Consider the following 22,107-nt stretch of genomic DNA (forward strand, 5'->3'; position numbering starts at 1 on the left):
CAATTTACAAGCCAGTTAAGTAATTCTAATGATGATGCAAATTGTGCAATTCCATACAAGAGGTGTAGGATTTCCTTTTGTATGTGTGAAACAGGTAGTTTATTTAGTCTGCAATATAAAATGCATGAAATAGCACTTGAATTTTTACTTTGGAAATTAAATTTGTATGGCCATAGAGCAGAACAGTGGAATGTTTTCTGAGAGAGCTTGTGAATGCTGTGAACCATGCAATTCAAAAGCGGTGACACAGTACCAGTGATCAGACATGTTACTCTGGACCAATCATGTGCAGGATGTAATGGCTATTGCAGAACAATGGGATGTCTGGACATGGATAAAAATAAATAGTTTTTAAACCATGTTTCTGAGACAGTAGATTTCCCAGTACATTGTAGCACTGTCAGTATTATAACAAGGGTGCAGACTTTCTTGTATTATACACAGCAAGGTAGCCACAAATCATTGCAACATCTCTATCATATAAAAACTCAAAACAATATTTACAAAAGGAAAAGTTGTTAAATAAGAGTCACCATTAGATGGAGCCTGAGAACCATGCAATGCAAAAGCAGTAATAGCATTCTGACTTAACCTACTCCAACCTTCTTTTATTCATTTTAGCCATCAACACTTTCAGTCTCTGGCAGGATCTCCTAGATGTCATGACTATTTTCTAGCTGAGGCGGACAGATACATTGGTGTAGATCTGTGCCAGTGCTGTTCTTCAGCTAATTACCGAGAGGTGTTTATAAGTAGGAAAGAATGCCGTTCTCCTCCTACATTCCTGCCGTCCCTTCAGGACACTACGTTCTAACACTCTATGGGACAGTAACTGCAGTAACAGTGCACTAAGACAGTCACTCTCTATTGATACTTGGATTAAAGAAAGGGGATAGAAATACTTCAGAAATGTATATCAATCCCTGCAATGAGCAACAGAAAATAGTTTGTTCCAATTTAATCCTGAAAGATGTAACTAGAGTGATTTGGAGGTGAAGTTACAGAACAATTCCATAAATGTCCTTTCAACAATGTAGTAATTAGGTTGACTGATCAGAATTTCTTTGCGAAATGAGCTAAACTTGAAAAATACAAAATTGGTTAAATTGGCAAAGGTGGAAAATATCATTACTGGGTTATGCTGGAAATGAGTGTTACATGCTTCTCCTAGAGACAGGCAAGATACAAAATGTCAGGGATTGATATTCTATTGCTTAGTGGGATGAGATATTTCTTCTGCTTATCTGGTCACAAAAGAAAATAACAGTCCGGATCTAATGGGTGAGCATAAAATTATTTATTCCACTGTGGTCCCAGGAGTCTTAATTTAAGCCACTGAGGACTGCCATAGCACTTACTTACAGTCCTTTGTACTATCGACCTCTATATTTCATGTCCTCCCATTACCACTGATCTTTCATTCAACTATACTAAACATTGAATGCACAGTTATTTTTATGTTTCCATTCTGAAAGCAGGCATGAAGGTGAAAGGAGAAACAGAGCTGGGAAATGGATTATTTTGCTACTCAGCCACCAGTGACACAATGGCTTCAGATGATGAATTGGCCAAATGTTGCACCAATCCTTGCATACATTGACATGGCAATATGGCTCTATCTCAACTTTACACAACTGTCCCCAGCCTAAACCACTACACAGTTCTGTTCCTTATCCTAGCTATCCTTCCAGTAACTTGGAGTTGAACAGCAAACCCATGTCGCTTTCGGAGACATTTATGTGCTGGGGACACTGGCCTCTGGGAATTAACTAGAAAAACTCATTTAATTTGGATCCTAACATTTCTTTAGGGCGATCAATTATGTTATGAGCTTAAGTTTTGTGCTTACAGCTAACCTCTTCACTATCAACTACACAGCCAATTTTTGTGTCATTCTTAAATTTCCCAATCATGCCTCCCACGTTTAAGTCTAAATCATTAATATATACAACAAACAGCAAGGGCCCCAACACTGAGCCCTGTGGAATACCACTGGAAGCCATTTTCCATTTGCAAAAAACATCCATCAACGATTACCCTTTGTTTCCTGTCACTGAGCCAATTTTGGATCCAACCTGCCACCTTCCCCTGTATCCCATGAGATCTTACTTTCCTGACCAGCCTGCTATGTGGGACCTTGTCAAATGCCTTACTGAAATCCATGTAGACAACATCCACTTCACTACCCTCATCAATCCTCCTTGTTACTTCCTCAAAAATATCCGTTAAGTTCGTAAGACACGATCTTCCCCTAACAAAATCATGCTGACTAACCCTGATTAATCCGTGCCTTTCTAAGTGACAGTTTATCCTGTCTCTCAGAATTGTTTCCAATAATTTGCCCACTATCGAAGTCAGAGTGACTGACCTATAATTTTCTGGTCTATCCCCTGCACCCTTTTTAAATAATGGTACAATGTTTGCAGATCTTCAATTCTCTGGGGCCTCACCTGTATCTAGTGAGGATTGGAAAATGATCCTCAGCATCTGCCATTTCCTCCCAGGCTTCCTTCAACAGCTGGGGATACAAACCATCTGGCCCTGATGACTTATCCACCTCAAGGATGCCAGTCCCTACAGTACTTCCTTTCGCTATGCTTATTGTATCTAATATTTCACACTCATCTTTAAGTAGAATGTCTGCATCATCCCTTTCCTTAGTGAAGACAGAGGCAAAGTACTCATTGAGAACCCAGCCCACATCATCTACATCAACCCACAAGTTACCATGTACATCTCTGATAGGCCCCACCTTTTTCTTATTCTCTTGCTCTTAATGATCTGGCAAAACATCTAAGGATTTTCTTTGATTTTACCTGCCAATATTTTTTTGTATCCTCTCTTCGCTTTCCTAATTTCCATTTTTACTTCACCCCTGTACTTTCTATACTCCTCTAGGCTTTCTGCAGTATTAAGTCTTTTGTGACTGTCATTAGCTTTCTTTTTCTGCTTTATCTTGGCCTGTATGCTTCTGGATAACCAGGGGGCTCTAGATTTGGCAGTACCACTCTTTTTCTTTGTGGGGATATGTCTACACTGTGCCCGCAGAATCTTGCCTTTGAATGCCTCTCACTCATTTGACACAGTTTTTCCTTCTAATAGCTGGATCAGTCCACTCTCGCCAGCTCACCTCTTACCTTTGCAAAATTTGACTTTCCCCAATTTAGAACTTATATTCCTGTTTTATCTTTGTTCTTTTCCATAAAGGTGCTAAATCTAAATATATTATGGTCGCGACCTCCAACATGGTCCCCCACTGCTACTTCATCCACTTGCCCAGCTTCATTTCCCAAGACTAAATCTAGAACTGCATCCCCTCTTGTTGGGCTTATTATGTGCAGGCCAAAAAAGTTCTTTTGAATGCAGTTCAAGAATTTTGTGCCCTTCACACTGTTCATATCCCAATTGATATCAGGGTAGTTGAAGTCCTATTGTTCTCTTTGGAAAGCTTTCCTTCTCTCTCTTTCCCTTTCTTCTCTCTCTCTCTCTTCTTCTCCTCTCATTCTAATGCTTGGAGTTCTAACTCTTTTTGTTCCTGTTCCAGCTGCATTCTCAGCAATTCTACTTCTCTTTGTAGTCTTATCTCACGTTTGTGATGTAATGTTCCAGCCACCCACTGTAATATTACACATCTCATCTTATTCAAGGGAATCCCTCGCTACCTCTCGTAACTCTTCGAGGGATAGAACTTTTAAATCCTCAAAAGTAAATTCCCCTTCTCCTAGAAAAGCACTGGCATCAAATGAGGACATTTCTACACTTTAGTCATACAGACTCAAAAAAAACATTTTTCATTTTTAAAATTGGTTTCAAAGGAACAATTTACTTTCCCCACTCTAATTCTTTCTTTTCGTCTGTGGAAACAGCTTTTGTTTGTTGACCTTATCTAAACCTGTCATAATTTTGCACATCTCTATCAAATCTCGCCTCAACCTCCTTTGCTCCAAGGAGAACAACTCCAGCTTCTCCAACCAAACTTTGTAGCTAAATTCCTTCATCCCTGGAACTATTCTGGTAAATCTGCTCTGCACCCTCTTAAGGACCCTCACATCCTTCCTAATGTAAAGTTTAGCAAAACTTCTGCTTTTGTACTCAATATCTCTATTTATGAAGCCCAAGGTTCCATGTGTTCTGCCAACAATTACTCATTTAATATGTCCTGCCACCTTCAAAACTTTACGCACATGGACTCCCAGATCTCTATGTCCCTGTTTAGAACTGTGTGTTAGGTGTGTATTGCCTCTCCTTATTTCTTCTGCCAAAATACATTACAGAAAATTTACAGCACAGAAAGAAGCCATTCAGTCCATTATGTCTGTGTTGGTCGATGAAGACCTACCCAGCCTAATCTAACTTTCCTGCATTAAGTCCATAGTCCTGAAGGTCATGGCTCCTCAAGGAGACATCCAAGTGCTTTTTAAATGTGTGAGAGTTTCTGCCTCTCCATCCCTTTCAGGCTGTAAGTTTCAGACCCCAATCACATTCTGAATGAAAAAAATTACTCCCCAGCTGCCCTTACTTAAATTCTATGTCCCCTGGTTTTTGAATCCTCTGCTAAGGTAATTTTTTAAATTAACTCTATCTAGGCCCCTCATAGTTTTATACACATCAATTAAGTCACCCCTTAGCCTCCTCTGTTCCAAGGAAAGCAACTCCAGTCTGTCAAATCTTTCCTTATAGCTAAAATTTTCCCGTCCTGCAACATCCTCGTAAATCTTCTTTGCACCCTCCCCAGTGCAACCACATCTTTCCTGTTTAGTGCTGACCAGGACTGTATGCAATACTTAAGATGTGGTTGAACTAGTGTTGCATACAATTCTAGCATATCTTCCCTCCTCTATGCCTTCTTAACCAACTGTGGCCAGGGAGGATTTAATTTTGATGGTCAGAGCCTCCACAATTTTCTTCCTTGATTCTTTTAACAACCCGTGATATATTTTATCTGGACCTGTCGATTTATCTACTTTCAAAGACATTTTCCTCTCTTGCAATGTTTATTTGCACTCCTCAATACAAAATCAAAGTAAATCCCCTATTTCATGAATACAGTCACAAAATATTCATTGAGAAACCTACACACATCCTCCACCTCCAGTCCCCAATAGGCCTTACTCTTTCCTTGATTATCCTCTTTCTCTTGGTGTACTTATAAAACATCTTTGGATTTTCCATGATTTTACTTGACAGTATTTTACCATGCCCCCTTTTTGCTTTCCTAGTTTCTCTTTTAATTTCACCCCTACACTTGCTGTATTCTTCTAAGCTCTCAGTGTCTGACATAAGCTTCCCTTTTTTCCCTTATCTTACCCTCTATGCACCTTGTTATCCAGAGGGCTCTAGATTTGGCTATCCTGCCCTTTTCCTTTGGGGAACATGTTTACCATGAAGCCCTTGGATCTTACACTTCTCTGTATTAAATTCTATCTGCCACTTGTCTGCCCATTCTGTTAGCCCATCTACATGCTGCTGCAGTCAATTGGTATCATCCTCATTGTTTGCCACATCTCCAAATTTGATATCATTGGCAATTTTTTGAAATAAGTCAACTTTTTATCCATCTCCTCATTCTGTGGCACCAGATGCTCCTGCACTGATGTGTGGTGTCACTGTGTGACGCTCAATTTCAATTGATTAAGAAAAACATTGGATCAGTGTCATAATCCTAAAAGGAATAAAGTTACACAATCCTGATTAGGACATAGTGTAACAACTCAAAAGTTAATGCTTTCCAATCCAAGAAGCAGTGACCAGAGTAGAGGCAGCAACATCAAAAGATGTATAATAATGACAATAGTGATGTTAAGACCTACACAATGTGATCATAGGATTATGGCATTTATATGTGTCAAATTACAGGGAAAGAAGCATCCATTATATAAAAATCTATTAAAAAATGTTTGATTGACAAAAATGATACTGGTGGAGGGATATGTTAGGTTGTTCAGAGGTAATACAGGTTTTGATCCCATTAATAATCAAATAATGAAAATGACTGATACAGTTCTGCTAAATTCAAATTGGGATAAAGCGGAAGAGGAGGACGCTATTCAGCCCTTTGATCCTGCTCTGCTATTTAACTAGACTGTGGCTGAGATTTGATAGTTTTAAGAGTTTTAAGATCAGTCCTGCAAAGGTGGAAAGAGCCTCACCTTCACCTAGATTTTAAGACAGACAATAATGTACATAAAAATAGTCTGCACAGGCATTGGACAATATGTGACAGCTGTAACATATTGAGGTCTTAAGATGTCAAAAGGTCAGTTTATCAGAAGTACGTAAAGGCCTTGTGTCATGTTCTTGAAATAAACAACAGTAATATCCTCCTCAGTATACAGATATATAGAGCAATTTTCTAAATGCATACAGGCAAAATCACTGCCTGTGGTTTTCTGATGAACAATACCAATGCGCAAGTTTCCCCTTCATCAGCACATACCATGAAATATCAGCCCCATAATATACAAATTGGAGGCCAATAGTTTTCAGTAATGTTTTGCTAGTTGTTGGTGGACAGAAAGGAAAGTGACTCCAATAATTTAATGTATGATCTAACAGAAGTGCTATTGTACTGCACCACAGTCATTACAGCAAACCCCTGCATCATGGATTTTCATGGCACTGAATGGTCTACTTAACTGCATATTAAATTGCAGACCCTGTTTCTCTTTAATTAGGGGGCTCTCCTGTAGCTTAATCTCAACCACTCCTGTACTACTCTGAACTGTCCTTGCAAAACTCTCCTGTACCCAGTAAATTATAGCACATTAATCTCAGCCATTATTATATCTGGCTTGTATCTATGCACTTCCCCTGTATATCACCTACAGTAGCGCTCTCCTCTATGTTAATCATTATAGCGCTCCATTTCATCTCAGTATTTACAGCAGTCACTGTTTCTCATTTATTGCAATGTTCTTCTGCATCAGCCGCTTTAGCACTTTCTGTGATCTCAGTCATTAGAACACCACCTTGTACCTTGGTCATACATCATTCCCACCTATCTCTGTCATTGCAGTGTTTCTTTGTGTCTTCGTCATGGTATTGCTTTCTGTGCTTCCATCTTTACAGCACACTCCTGTAATTATAGTCATCACAGTACACCCCTGTATTGTACTCATTATAGCACATCCATATATCATAGTCATTACAGCATACCCCTGTATCATAGTCACTACAGAACACTCCAGTATCATAGACATTACAGCACACCTTGTATCATAGTCATTAGAGCACCCCTGTATCACAATCATTACAGCACACCCCAGTATTGTAGCCATTACAGCACACCTATCTATTGCAGTCATTACAACACACCCCGTATCATAGTAATTACTGCACACCCGTATCATTGTCATTACAGCACAGCCCTACATTGTAATCATTAAAGCACAACCCTGTATTAAACATTAAAGCACATCCCTGTATTATAGTCATGAAAGCATTCCCCTATACTGTAGTCATCACAGCACATCACTAAAAGAGCTGAACTCCTGAGGTGAGGTGAGGGTGACTGTCCTTGACATCAAGGCAGCATTTGATTGAATGTTGCATCAAGGAGCCCTCACAAAACTGGAATCAATGGGAATCAGGGGGAAAAAATCTCCACTGGTTAGAGTCATACGTAGCACAAAGGAAGATGGTTATGGTTGTTGGAAGTCAATCATCTCAGTTCCAGGACATCACTGCAGGAGTTTCTCAGGGTCGTGTCCTAGGCCCAACTATCTTCAGCTGCTTCATCAATGACCTTTCTTCCATCATAAGGTCAGAAGTGGGGATGTTCAATGATGATTACACAATGTTCAGCATCATTGACGACTCCTCAGATACTGAAACAGTCCAGATCCAAATGCAGCAACACCTGGACGATATCAAAGCTTGGGTTGACAAGTTACCCCCTCGACCTCATCCTCTGTCAGCTCAGAGGGAGCAGCTGGCCCACAGGAGGACAGCCAAAGCAAACCGGGGCTCTCAAGGCCTCGATCTCCAGGTGACCCATGCTGAAGTCGTCAGAGGCAGCAGGGCCAACCATTGCACAGGCTGTCTCCACCGCTCCTGCGGATGTCAGGGCAGCACCTAGAAGTCTTAGGCCTAGAAAAGTTAAGAATTTCTGATCATGTGGTTGCACAGGAGAACACATTTTGTCACTTTATAATCTGAAAATATATTTACTTTCACTGAATAATGTGCAATGGTATCTTTTGGCTTCATTTATAGACTTTGTGAGTCCTTTCCCTGCATCGCCCTCACTAGCAGTTCAGCTGCATGCAGCCGGGCCACAAGTGATTCTGGAGGGAGAAGTGTGGGCCTTTCAGAGCCTCGTGCAAGCATTCTCCCATGCATATGGAGCCTTCCTCCATCATACTCATCTCAATGTCCCGAGCATTTGCAATGCTGCCTGCCGGGGTTCTCTTTCAGTTGTCCATCTGAGCTGACCTGCATTTTCGCCACCCACTGATCGCAATCCCATGCAGCACCTGTGCCCGTCGAACACGAGGCTCCTCGTATCTGCTCAGCTCCCCTGTCCTTTCCCCTCCCCCCAGTCACCTATGTCCTTTCTCCCATCATTGTTGACCACCCTGCCCCACTAGCATCACCTTCTACCTCCATACCATCACCGACCAAATAGAACCCTATTCTTTCCAGGATGTCCAGCTGAACGTGCACATTCAACTACCTTTCTGAGAATCTCACCCCCATCCACATTGACCTCCTTCCTCCCAACCCCAGGGTCCAATTCTGCCTCCGAGTCCCCACCAACCACTCTCGCTGTCTCTTCTACCGCTACCGTCACACCCTAACCCTCCCAGCTCACCCTGCTCCCTCTCATACTCACCATTCCCTCCTACCATGCCCACCTTCAGTTCACTCCCCAGGAGGTAGACATTGACTCCTTCCCTTACACCTACCTCCCCATTTGCTGCATTCTCCCCTGTTACACCCTCCTCCCCCATACTCCCTCCTCCCCCCCACCAACCTCATCACCCCTCCCCACCCACCGGTACACCTTCCTCTCCCAATCAAGCCTGGACATTCCTCTCCCAATCCGCCCCCACACCCCTGCCCTGGTACACCTTCCTCTCTCCCTCCTCCCTGATTATCTGTAGCAGCCCATGGCTAAGACCCTGATGTTCTGATGCACATCCAAGGCATCAATGGAGACCTCCCACCTTCTGAGGGCTGCTTCGCAGCGGAGCTATTTCCATGAGAACCCACGCAGTATGCTATGCACGTGTTCCCCCATGGTCCGGTAGCTGTAGCGCTCCAGCATCTTCTGCTCCTCAGATGTCCGCAATCTGAGCAAGGCCCTAACGTTAAGTCTTGATTTCTGCACGTCACACTTGTCCAGATGTGTTCTGGGCTGGCGTGTTTTCCCACTGGCGTAACAGTAAATCTGGCGTGAGGGGACGATTCCAGTCGGGCTTTGCTTTGCATCTCATTGGCAGGAAGCAAAGCAGATTCACGCCGGCCTCCAGCAGGATTGGTGTTCCGCCATGGCAGACACCACTGGATGATCCTGCTGTGCTTTCACGCCAGCGTGAAACCAAGTTTTGGCCTTCTCACCATATTGTTGTCCCCCCCACCGTCTGTCATGACACCCGACGCCACCAGAGCAAGAAAATTCTCGCCAGTCATTTCAGCACATCCCTGCATCACAGTCATTACAGCACATCCCTGTATCACAGTCATTACAGCACATCCCTGTATCATAATAATCACAGCACATCCTTGTGTCATAGTCATTATAGCACACCTGTGTCACATCATTAAAGCACACCCCTGTATTATAGTCATTAAAACACACACTTTTATTATAGCCCTGGAAGAACACCCCTATACTGTAGTCATCACAGCACACCTCTGTATCGCAGTCATTAAAGCACACCCATATATTGTAATAATTACAGCACATCCCTGTAGCATATTCATTACAGTACACCCCCACATCACAGTCATTGCAGCACATCGCTGTATCGCAGTCATCACAGCACACCCCTACACTGTAGTCATCACAGCACAACCCTATGTCATAGTCATCACAACATACTCCTGTATTGTAGTCATTCCAGCACTCCCAATTCTCTCAGTTATTGCAGGTCTTCCTTGTATCTCAGTCCCTGTAGTCTCTCCTGCGTCTCAGTTACTGCCTTATTCTCCTTCACCTAATTTTAACATAATACTAGTTGACTCTATTGCTTGTTTAAATATCCCAGACCCCTGTGCTTTATTAAAAGGCATTGTTTATAGAAACAATTTCATAGCCTTGCAAATTTTTCCTCTTCAACTATATATCCAATTTCCTGTTGAAAGTTTCTTTTTATGTGACTTCCACCAACCCTTCAGCTTTCCATATCGTAACAACTGAACAAATGGAGACTTGGACTTGGAAAGAACTGTAGAAGGTACTGAATTTATCTACAACTGATTTAAGAAGTTTGGGTTTGTATTTACTGAACAAAGTCAAACAGAGAATAATCTATTTGGTCTAAATTACAAGAATTAAATAATTTGCAGATGTTTATTTTTAAATCTACTTCCTCTACTACTTCTGTACTCTCACTGCACCCATGCACTGTCCTCTCAAGTGCGCCCTCCACACTGATGGAAAGAAGCATGAAAGTTATGGAAGCCAAACAGTGATAACAAACTTGAATTGCTTGAGACGTTTCCCTTCACGGGGGAATTTAGAACTAGGGGGCACAGTTTCAGAATAAGCAGTCTCCCATTTAAGATGGTGATGAGGAGGAATTTCTTCTCTCAGAGGGTCAGGAATCCTTGGAATTCTCTACTCCGGACAGCATTGGAGGTTGATTCATTGAACATATTCAAGGCTGAGTGAGACAAAGTTTTGATTTACAAGGGAGTCAAGGGTTATGGGGCAGGCAAGAATGTGGAGTTGAGGCACAAGCAGATCAGTCATGATTTTATTGAATGACAGAGCAGGCTTGAGGGGCCGAATGGCCTACTCCTGCTCCTATTTCTTATGTGCTTCTGAATTACTGAATAACATTAGATACTTACATTATCATTTGATCCATTGTTATCTTCATATTTTGTTTCTATATGAATGAAGAACTTAGGTAAAAAGGAGCACTGAAAAACAAAATTAAATGAATTAATCACTGTTTTGTTTACGTTCATGGCAAAACAATGTTATATGTGGAAACATAAAAACACAGTTGGCCAGAAATTCCCCAATGTGTTTAAAAAGAACAAGCCTAAAGCCATAATTACTCTAAAGTTCGTCACAGAATCATTGGTTTTAGCCGTTTCTCCAGGGTTTCCATTTATCTTCTGCAGAAGTTACTGTGGACGTCAGGAGAAATCCATGGAAATTTAGCTCTACTGTTTGTGTTTAGAGATTCACTATTTCCAAGTCCATATATTCACAATTTCAAGCTTTTAAAACTTTTTAAAAATCAGCTTCTTTGAATGTTAGTATCCCATTCCATATCCACCCGACTTGATACCTCTGTAGCTTAGAGAGCAGGTGCGTGCCCTTGCTCTAAGAGCAAGATATTCTTAGATGATGACAATGTTCTTGACAGCCAGCCCTCAGGAGGCACAGGGACCACTTTCCCTACTGATTTTGTAAAACACCCTCCATTGCAGGGAACTGCCACTGTCTTTATTTGCTGAACTCAATCAAGGACAGAACGGACAGGGAATCAAACCTCCATCTATCCCATTCTATTTCAGTAAGTATCAATGATTTAATACTTTATACCATTGTTTTACACAGCTTTCAAATTTCAATATTGTTAGTTACCACACAGAGAAGATATTATATAAATGAATATTATTTTTGTTATATCAGTAAATTTCCCATGGCTTTGTCCCAAGCCAGTTAATGAATATAAAGCTTTTGACAAAATGGTGACAGAGTTGGATGAGTCTTCAAGAGTCAAACGGACTTGAAACGTTAACTCTGTTTCTCTCTCCACAGATGCTGCCAGACCTGCTGAGTTTTTCCAGCGTTTTCTGTTTTTATTTCAGATTTCCAGCATTCACAGTATTTTGCTTTTATATAACAATTATAGGATGGTCATGCCCAGACACTAGCCACTGGCCTACAAATTTTAAGCTGTAAAATTCCCTTCCAAAATTTCCTTCTCTTAGGCTATTGCAGGAAAAATAAAACAAGGAATAGGGAACAAAAATATTTTTTTCAAAATTAAGGAAACGCTAGCTGATCATCTGAAGATGGAATATTTCTCCTGAAAGAATGTTGTGTTTCAACATACCTTCAACGTGTTAAAAATAAAAATGATCATCATTCATTTGTAAAGATGTGCACTTCTGGTTCTCATGACTAAAGAAAGCCTGCGAGCGAACTGACCACAGCTCAAACAATAGTTCTGTGTTCTGTCTGTCAAGGTGAGCTAAATATAACTTCCTATTCAAATCAAGCCTTACAAATGCTGTCAAATCTATTTGCTCCTTGTGAAATAAATGTCATATGTTCCTCACCCCAGCTGTTCCTTCCTAAGGAATCATGACATCAAATTAATTCATCTTCAACATCACTGGTTTAGGCCTGAGATTCAGACTACCAATCCACAGAACAAAAATTGTCGGAAAAGAAACAAGTAGGCATGGTAAAAATGCTTAAAAATTGAGCACAGTTGGAATTTAAATGACATTATTAACACTATCATAAAAACTGCAATAAAAGGAGTGCATGAAATGGATAAATTGACAGTCTAAATGTTTACTGAGAAACACTAAGTTGCCTGTCTGCATCTAATTAGTATGCAAAAAAAGTTTTCAACATCATTCAAAATCTTATGGTAAGCAGCTACTTTGCAACAGATCTGAAAATGTACTATGGATTAATAGTTGCTCCAGCAGTGGAAGGAGGCAAGATCAGTTGCAGCAAGGGAGACTACAATACTTTTATTAACTTTAATGTTATGTGGCAAATGCCATCATGGTTTGCCTTCATAAAGTCAGTCATGTGCAGGCTCTGTGCTGGAAATGCTGACACACAAGATAAAAGGACAATTTTGCGAGAGCTCTATAAAATATCAATTCTCATTAGTAGCAAGGGAATCTAGGATTTTTCAATCTGGGAGATGTATGGTTTCTCACAAAGGAGAACTGAGGGAGATAGATTAAAGGAAAGGCAGCATGCCTGACAAGGCACGTGTATCAGCTGGCTTTGCTGCATTTTCATTGGACATGAAAGGAACTATAACCCTACTCCCACCTCATGAAGGGATGTATAGCATCTCGATTTCCAGCAGGGAACTCAATTATTACCACTTCCAAAATATTGATACCTAAATAGATTTTTTTCAAGTTAACATTATTTTGATAAACAGTCTGACTGGTCAAGAATTCTATCTTGTTCACACCCTGGGTGACAGCTATTATTTCCTAGCCTTAAACAACAAATAATATTTCTAAATATAACTGACATACACATGTAAAGACTAGGGGCTAAAAGCTCGTTTGTTCCTGTTTTCAGGTGCGGGGATTGCAATTCGCGATCTCCAGTCCCATTAAGGCAGACAGTACGCAAGCATTGTGCTGCCTCCTCATTTGCCTGATTGTAGTATTGTAGATTGCAGTGAGACCCATGCTACTGGCTGGCTGAATGCTCTGCAGGGGGCCTAGCACCATGTAAGTCTGGCACATGTTGCCTCTCTTGAAAGGGGGCTGCACTAATTACAGTGAATTATTTTGGTGGTAAGATTAGAAAAGCAAAATATTTTTTAAAAGACATGAAACTCGTAAATGTTGATGTTAGGCAGAACTTTGGTGTACTCAAAGACATTCTTCTGGGAGAGAGTGAATAGCCAGATGTCATGGTCCATATTGGTACCAATGGCATAAGTGTAAGAAGAGAGATGAGGTCCTGAGAGCAGATTTTAGGTAGATAGGAAAGAAATTAAAAAGCAGGACCTCAAAAGCAGCAATCTCAGGATTACTCCCAGTGCTAAGTGCTGGTGAGCACAGGAACAAGAGGATTGAGTGATTGAACACGTGGCTGGAGAATGACTGTAGGAGGGAGGGCAACAGGTTTCTGAGGGATTGGGACTGGTTCTGGGGCAGGTGGGACCTGTACAAGATAGATAGGTTGCACCTTAGCATCCTCGCAGGGAGATTTGCTCGTGCTGTTGAGGAGGGTTTAAACTAGATTGGCAGAGGGATGAGAACCTGAGAGGGAGCTCAGATTGGAGGGAAGCAAAACTGGTAACAGGAAGTAGTAAGCGAAATTGGGAGGCAGACTAAACAAAGGCAAGCATCAAATAGGATCAGAATGCGGAATAACATTTATAAGACAAAGTTAAGGGCAATCCATCTGAATGCATGCAGCATTCACAACATTTGAAGATGCAAATAGAGTTAAATGGGTGTGATTTAGTTGCCATTACAGAGACTGGTTACAGGGTGACCAGGACTGGGAATTGAATATTCAGGGATATTCGTCATTTAAAAAGGATAGACAGAAGAGAAAGGAGGTTGGGTAGCACTGTTAATAAGGGACGCGATCAGTACATTAATGAGAGAGGATCTTAGGTCGAAGGTTCAAGATGTAGAATCAGTTTGGATGGAGCTAAGAAACAGTATGGGGCAGCAAACATTGGTGGGAGTTGCTTACAGGCTGCTGTTGTTTACAGGTTATATAAGGTTGCCAGAAAAAGTGGTAAGCCTGAGGATTCAGAGCAATGTAGAATCTAACAAAGGATGACCAAGAAATTGATAAAGAAAGGGAAAAAAGAATATGAATGCGAGCTAGCGAGTAACATAAAGGTGGACTGTAAAAACTTCTTTCGGTATGTGAAAAGGAAAAGATTAGCAAGATTTAGGATTGATAAATCCCCTGGACCAGATGAGCTACATCCGAAAGTATTGAAGGAGGTGGCTATAGAGATAGTGGATGCATTGGTAGTTCTTTCAAAATTCAATAGATTCTGGAAAGGTTCCTGCAAACTGGAAAGTAGCAAATGTAACTATACTATTTAAGAAGGGAAGGAGAGAGAAAACTGAGAACTACAGACCTGTTAGTTTGATGTCAGTAGTAGGGAAAATGTTAGAATCTATTATAAGGGATGTAATAGAACCATAGAAAAGTTACAGCACAGAAGGGGGCCATTTGGCCTATCTTGTCCATGCCAGCCCGAGGACACCCAGGTGGCCTTTCTAATCCCACCTTCCTGCACCCGGCCCATAGCCCTGCAGCTAACAGCACTTAAGGTGCAGATCCAGGTACTTTTTAAAAGAGTTTAGAGTTTCTGCCTCTACCACCAACTTGGGCAGCGACTTCCAGACACCCACTACACTCTGCCTAAAAAAGTTCTTCCTCATGTCCCCCCTACACCTTCTGCCACTTATCTTGAATCTATGTCCCCTGGTACTAGAATTCTTCACCAAGGGAAACAATTTTATCCTGTCCACTCTACCTATTCCCCTCATAATTTTGTACACCTCAATCAAGTCACCCCTCAGCCTTCTTTGTTCTAAGGAAAATAACCCCAACCTATCCAATCTCTCCTCGTAGCTACACTTTTCTAACCCTGGCAACATTCTTGTAAACCTCCTCTGCACTCTCTCCAGTGCTATTACGTCCTTCCTGTAACGTGGTGACCAGAACTGCACACAATACTCCAGTTGTGGCCTCACCAGTGTTTTATACAATTCCAACATTATATCCTTACTTTTGTATTCTATGCCTCTGCCAATGAAGGAGAGCATTCCATATGCCTTCTTTACAACCTTGTCTACTTGAACTGCTGCCTTCAGGGACCTGTGTACTTGTACGCCAAGATCTCTCACTTCATCTACCCCTCTTAGTATATTCCCATTTATTGTGTAATCCCTATAACTGTTTGACCTCCCTAAATGTATGACCTCACACTTCCCTATGTTAAAATCCATCTGCCACTTTACCGCCCACTCCACCAACCCATCTATATCATTTTGGAGGTTATAGCTATCCTCTATACTATCCACTACTCGGCCAATCTTTGTGTCATCTGCAAATAACTGGACACTTAGAAAATAATATGATTGGTTAGAGTCAATATGAATTTTTGAAAGGGAAACCTGTTGGAGTTTTTTGTGGATGCTACTTGTAGCATTGATAAAGGAGAACCTGCTCCACCATTCAGGATCATCATGGTCGATCAACAGCCTTAACTCCACTTTCCTGCCCGTTCCACATATCCCTTGATTCCCTTTGGGATATGGTGTATTTAGATTTTCAGAACGCTTTCAATAAGGTCCCACACAGGAAGTTAGTGAACAAAATTAGAGCAATTGGTGTTGGGGGTAATATACTGCTATGGAGTGAGAATTGTTTAACAGGCAGAAAACAGAGAGTAGGAATAAACAGGTCATTCTCAGGATGGTAGGCTGTTACTAGTGGGGTACCCCAAGGACCAACACTTGGGCCACAGCTGTTCACAATCTATATAAATGATTTGATGTGGGTACCAAATATAATACTTCCAAATTTGCTGAAGACACAAAACTAGGTGGGAATGTGAGTTGCGAGGAGGATGCAAGGGGGATTTGGACAGGCTAAGAGAATGGGCAAGAACACGGCAGATGGAATATAATGAGGATAAGTGTGAAGTTATCCACTTTGGTAGGAAAAGACAGAAAGGCAGAGTATTTCTTAAATGGTGAGAGGTTGGGAAGTGCTGATGTCCAAAGAGACCTGGGTGTCTTTGTTCATGAGTCACTAAAAGTTAGCATGCAGGTGCAGCAAGCAATTAGGAAGGCAAATGGCCTTCATCACAAGGGAATTTGAGTACAGGAGTAAAGATGTCTTGCTGCAATTGTATAGAGCTTTGGTGAGACTGCAACTGGAGTATTGTGTACAGTTTTGGTCTCCTTATCTAGGGAGGGATGTACTTTCCATAGAGGGACTACAACGGAGGTTCACCAGGCTAATCCCTGGGATAATGGGATTGTCTTATGGGGAGAGATTGAGGAAACTGGGTCTGTATTCTCTAGAGCTGCGAAGAATGAGAGGTGATCTCATGAAACTTACAAAAGGGCATGACAGGGTAGATGTGGACAAGATGTTTCCCCTGGCTGGTGACTCTAGAACTCAGGGACACAGTCTCAGAATAAGGGGAAGGCTGTTAAGACTGAGATGAGGAGGAATTTCTTCAATCGGAGGATGGTGAATCTTTGGAATTCTCTACCCCAGAGGGCTGTGGAAGCTGAATCATTGAGCATATTCAAGACAGAAATCGATCCTAATGAAATCAAGAGAAATGGAGATAATGGGGAAAAATGGCGTAAGAGGTAAATGATCAGCCATAATCTGTTTGAACGGTGCAGCAGGCTCAAAGGGCAGAATGGCCTACTCCTGCTCCTATTTCCTATGTTCCCATGTACTCATAAAAAGGGATACAGAAAGTTAGCATGTAGGTACAGCAAGCAGATAGGAAGACAAATGGCATGTTGGCTTTTATTGCAAAAAGATTGGAGTACAAGTCAAGAATAACAAAGTCTTGCTATAATTGTACAGGACTTTGGTGAAACCACATCTGAAGTAGTGTGTGCAGTTAATCTCCAAATTTAAGCAAGGATATATTTGCATTAGAGGTGATGCAGTAAAAATTCGCTGGATTGATTCCTTGTATGAAAGGATTTTTCTATGTTGAGATGCTGAGCAAATTGAGCCTATATTCTCTGGAGTTTAGAGAATGAGAGGTGATCTCATTGAAACATTCAAGATTTTGAAGGGGCTTGATAGGATAGACACCGAGTGGCTGTTTCCCCTGGCTGGAGAATCTAGAACATAGCGGGGTACACTCTCAGGATAAGGGGCCGATCATTTAGGACTGAAATGACGAGAAATTTCTTCACTCAAAAGATTGCGCACCTTTGGATTTCTCTACCCCAGAGGGTTGTGAATGGTCCATCGTTGAACATATTTAAGGCTTGCATGGACAGGTTTTTGGTCTCTAAGGGAATCAAGGGGTATGTGAAACGGGCAGGAAAGCGGGGTTAAGGCTGTTGACTGACCATGATCGTCCTGAATGGTGGAGCAGGTTCAAGGGGCCCTATGGTTTACATCTTTTCCTATTTCTTTATGTTCTTATATTCTATACTTGGTGGAACTGGTTGCAGGTGGAATCATGAAACATGGAGCTCCAGAGAAGAGAAAGGATTCCCAGGTTCACAACTGATGCACTGTGGTTTGTGGGACCTTGCTGTGCACAAGTTGGCTGCTGCTTTTTTGACATCGAGTAAACTTCAAAAGTACTTCATTACTTATGAAGTGCTTTGTGGCATCCTGACTGGACTGGTCAAGACTGGTGCCATCAATGGTAATGTCTGGTGTTTCATAGCATGTGCCTAGTGTTGGCTGAAACATAATCTTGGTCTTGGAGACACTGATTTGGAGACCTTTTTTTTTACAACACTCAATAATTTATTTGCCATAGTCTGGGTGTCCTTCCTGTGGGCAGCTAAGGCACAGTCATCTGTTTACAGAAGCTCTTTCATTACTGCCTCTGTGACTTTGGTGAAGACATGCAATCTGAAGAGATTGAAGAGCTTCCTTGAACAAAGCCTAATGTTGATGCCAGCAGGCATGTCTCTGGTGGCTTCCTTAAACATGCAGCAAAGATGAGATTGAAGAGTTAGGGAGCCACAATGCAACTTTGTTTTATGTCATTGAGTACTGCAAAGGCATCAGTCATCTCACCACAGGCACAAACACATCCTTCCATGCCATTATGCAGTAGGCGCAGGATTTGACAAACTTGTTTGGATGTCCTAGCTTGGAGAGCAAGTGCCACGGACCAGGTTTACTTACACTGTCAAATGCTTTAGTTCACTCAATCATGAGCTCAGAAGTAGGGATGTTCACTGATGATTGCAGTGTTCAGTACCATTTGCGACTTTGCAGATTCTGAAGCAGTTCATGAATGCATGCCATAACACCTGGACAACATTCAGGCTTGAGCTGATAAGTGGCATGTAACATTCACGCCACACAAGTGCCAGGCAATGACTAATGACAAGAGTGAACTTAACTATCTTCCTTGACATTCAATGCCACTACCATCACTGAATCCCCCACCATCAGCATCCTGGGCATTACCACTGATCAGAAACTTAACTGGACTAGCCATATAAATACTGTGGTTACAAAAGCAGCTCAGAGGCTGGGAATTCTGCAGTGAGTAACTCACTTCCTGACTCCCCAAAACCCGTCCACCATCTAAAGGCACAAGTCGTGTGTGTAATGGAATACTCCCCACTTGCCTGAAAGATTGCAGCTCCAACACTCAAGAAGCTCAATATCATCCAGGGCAAAGCAACCCACTTGATTGGTAGTCCCATCCATCACCTTAAACATTCATCCCCAACACCACTTGCGCACAATGGTAGCAGCATGTAGCATCTACAAGATGCATTGCAGCAACTTGTAAATGCTCCTTTGGTAGCACCTCCCAAACCTGCAACCTCTGTCACCTAAAGGACAGGGGCAGTAAACACGTGGGAACACTGCTGCCTCCTAATTCCCCTCCAAGCCACACACTATCCTGACTGGAACTATATCACCATTCCTTCATTGTTGTTGGGTCAAAACCCTGGAACTCTCTCCCTAACAGCAGTTTAAGAAGGTGGTTCACCACCACCTTCCCAAGGGCAATTAGGGATGGAAATAAATGCTGGCTTTGCCAGTGATGCTCACATCAAGAAGAGGGTGCAACCTTAAAACTAAATAATTTATGTCTTCAAATTTAATACTTGGTTGAGCACCGAATACAACAGAGGCAGTGGCTTTCATAGCCTTTAAAATTAAACTTATTTCTTGCACTGGTAAACTTCACCTTTATGGGAGGATAAAGTCAGATCTATTCACCAAAAACTGTAAACCTTTGCGAGTTTCTTTTCTTATTACAGTTGGATGTTTCATCACTGGAAATATTACCGCCAATTGATATTTTCCACACAACGACTACTGGGCATTTCTGCCTTCAGATGTCAGTCATGGAGATGAGAGATAAACATAACAGTAATTTACTGATTCTTGAAATACAGTACTTTGAAAGTTAATACATTTTGCAGTGTAATCTTAATCTGCAAAACCTCAAATTAAATTCATAAAGCATCCAAACAATTTAATTTCCTCTGGCGCTGCACCGGTTAATGTATTTGCCTAAAATTCCTCTTGCTTCTATTTTGAAGTAATTATTAATCAGTGCAATACCAGATCAGATTAAACTCCTGGGTGTACTGACAACAGGTGGGACTGGTTTTCAACATCAAAATACAGCAGTATGGTATTTCACTGGTAATTCAATCTCTTTCATTTAAAAGAACAAGGATGGCAGGTGCATTGGAACACCATCACCTTCAAGTTCCCCTCCAAGTCACACACTATCCTGACTTGGAAATAAACAGTGTTCCTAAATCCTGGGATTGCCAACCTAATAGCACAGTAGATACACCAACACCACACAGACTAGAATAGTTTAAAAAGGCAGCTCACCATCACCTTCTCAAGGACAGTTGGGAATAAGCAACAAATGCTGGCCTTGCCATGATGCCCACATCCCAAGAATGATTAAAAAAGTGATTTTTATGATTTGTTCAGAAAACAAATGAAGTAAAAAGGTTGTTAAAAAAAAAATTAAAGTTTCTGCTGCTGCTTATACTGTTAACTCATAGTCAAATCACAACTTAAATCTAGCTTCAACTTCATTTGTAGAATTTTAGTCCTGGGCTCTTTTTCCTCCAGTCTTGTTGAACCTTTGCCATAACTACCTCATTCTGTTTAACACAGTTAACTTCTACCACACAATATTAAGATGAAAATATGCTTCTGCACTTGCATGCATTGAAATATTCCATCTATACATATCAAAGAAATTACACCCCACTGAGACCAGCATTCAATCAGCCTCACAATTTCACATTGTGCCCAACTTAAGCCTTAGTTGGTCACACTAAAAAGTAGTCAGAAATTTCTTGGGGCTAACAGCTCATTTGCCTTATGAAGTATACAAGGCCATAGGATGCCTATTTCTGAATAAAGGCCAAAAATATATATGGTTGACATGTTATCACATTTTTTATTGGCATGACATCCAATTTAAGTTGTCTAGTGGTGAAATTTTATGGTTCAGTTACATTGGGTGTTGGGCTGGAAAATGCAGCAAGCCGTTCAAAAGTCCTTTGACTTTGCTGGGGCTGGAAAATACCGCTGGCAGGAGGGACTGTAAAATTCCACTCTAGAACTTATAGACCTTGGGTGGGATTTTCTGGCCCCACCCACTGCCAGGATCATCTGGTTCTGCCAAAAGTTAATAGACTTCTCGCTGGGCTGCCGAATCTCCCGTGGAGGGCTCTGCCATGATGGAGCCGGAAAATCCTGGCCCTTGCATTTATTTAGAAAGGGCAATTTTCTGGTTCTCATTTGCCACTCATTTTTGGGCAGATTCAACCAAGCTGAAAGAGTTTTGTGAGGCATATTGGCAAATCTCTGCTTATAAAATCACTGTTGCAAGTCCATGGCGTTGGTGACCTGCAGTGTTAGCTAATATGCTGCCCGTCACATGTTGATATGTAAATCTGCCTGTAATGTTGAATGTGTAGATGTATCCCTTAATGGCTGTAGCCATTCCAAAATGAATGTCTGGGGCTGCAGAGGCCACAGTCCATAGGTAGGAGTGGAGCTCAATATCACCTTCAGAAGTTACTTTGTTGTTTGTTGCTGAAATTTGTTCTGTAATATTTTTAGTTCTGCTGACAGCTTCAGACTGCTCCTGGTGCCTTTTTTCCTTCTTTGTGATTTTTTTAAACTTCATGAAACCTGCTCCCAAGATGATGAGGAGCAAAATTAAGAGAACCAGTTGAAGAATACCAGCCTAAATAGGCCCAGGTTTGACCCACTACCCCAGGTGCCTCATGTCCCCCATGTATACAAACACAGACAGTCATACTTGACCTCATGAGTTCATATTGCTAGAAAAGGCTGTGCTTCCCTCATGAGACAGTAACTGACATCAGCCACTTGTTTGCCCTGGGCCTTACTAGAAAAAATCTTGGTAAGCATCTCTATCTGTATTTGTTTTATGTAGCTTTTTAATCCTGCTCCAAACAAGATACTCATCCAACTTTTAAAAT

The 22,107-nt window shown here is 41.5% G+C and overlaps 1 protein-coding gene across 1 annotated transcript in view; it reads right to left on the reverse strand.

Moving 5' to 3' along the window:
• LOC144667590 (cytoplasmic phosphatidylinositol transfer protein 1-like) overlaps positions 1–22,107 on the reverse strand; it is a 283,402-nt gene that overhangs the window by 38,944 nt on the left and 222,351 nt on the right. Inside the window, exon 5 of the mRNA XM_078529012.1 lies at positions 11,020–11,091. Coding sequence (XP_078385138.1) covers positions 11,020–11,091 — 72 coding nt within the window. The remainder of the gene's footprint in view (positions 1–11,019; positions 11,092–22,107) is intronic.

The sequence above is a fragment of the Cetorhinus maximus genome, chromosome 24 (assembly GCF_964194155.1).
Source record: "Cetorhinus maximus chromosome 24, sCetMax3.hap1.1, whole genome shotgun sequence".
Lineage (NCBI taxonomy): Eukaryota > Metazoa > Chordata > Chondrichthyes > Lamniformes > Cetorhinidae > Cetorhinus > Cetorhinus maximus.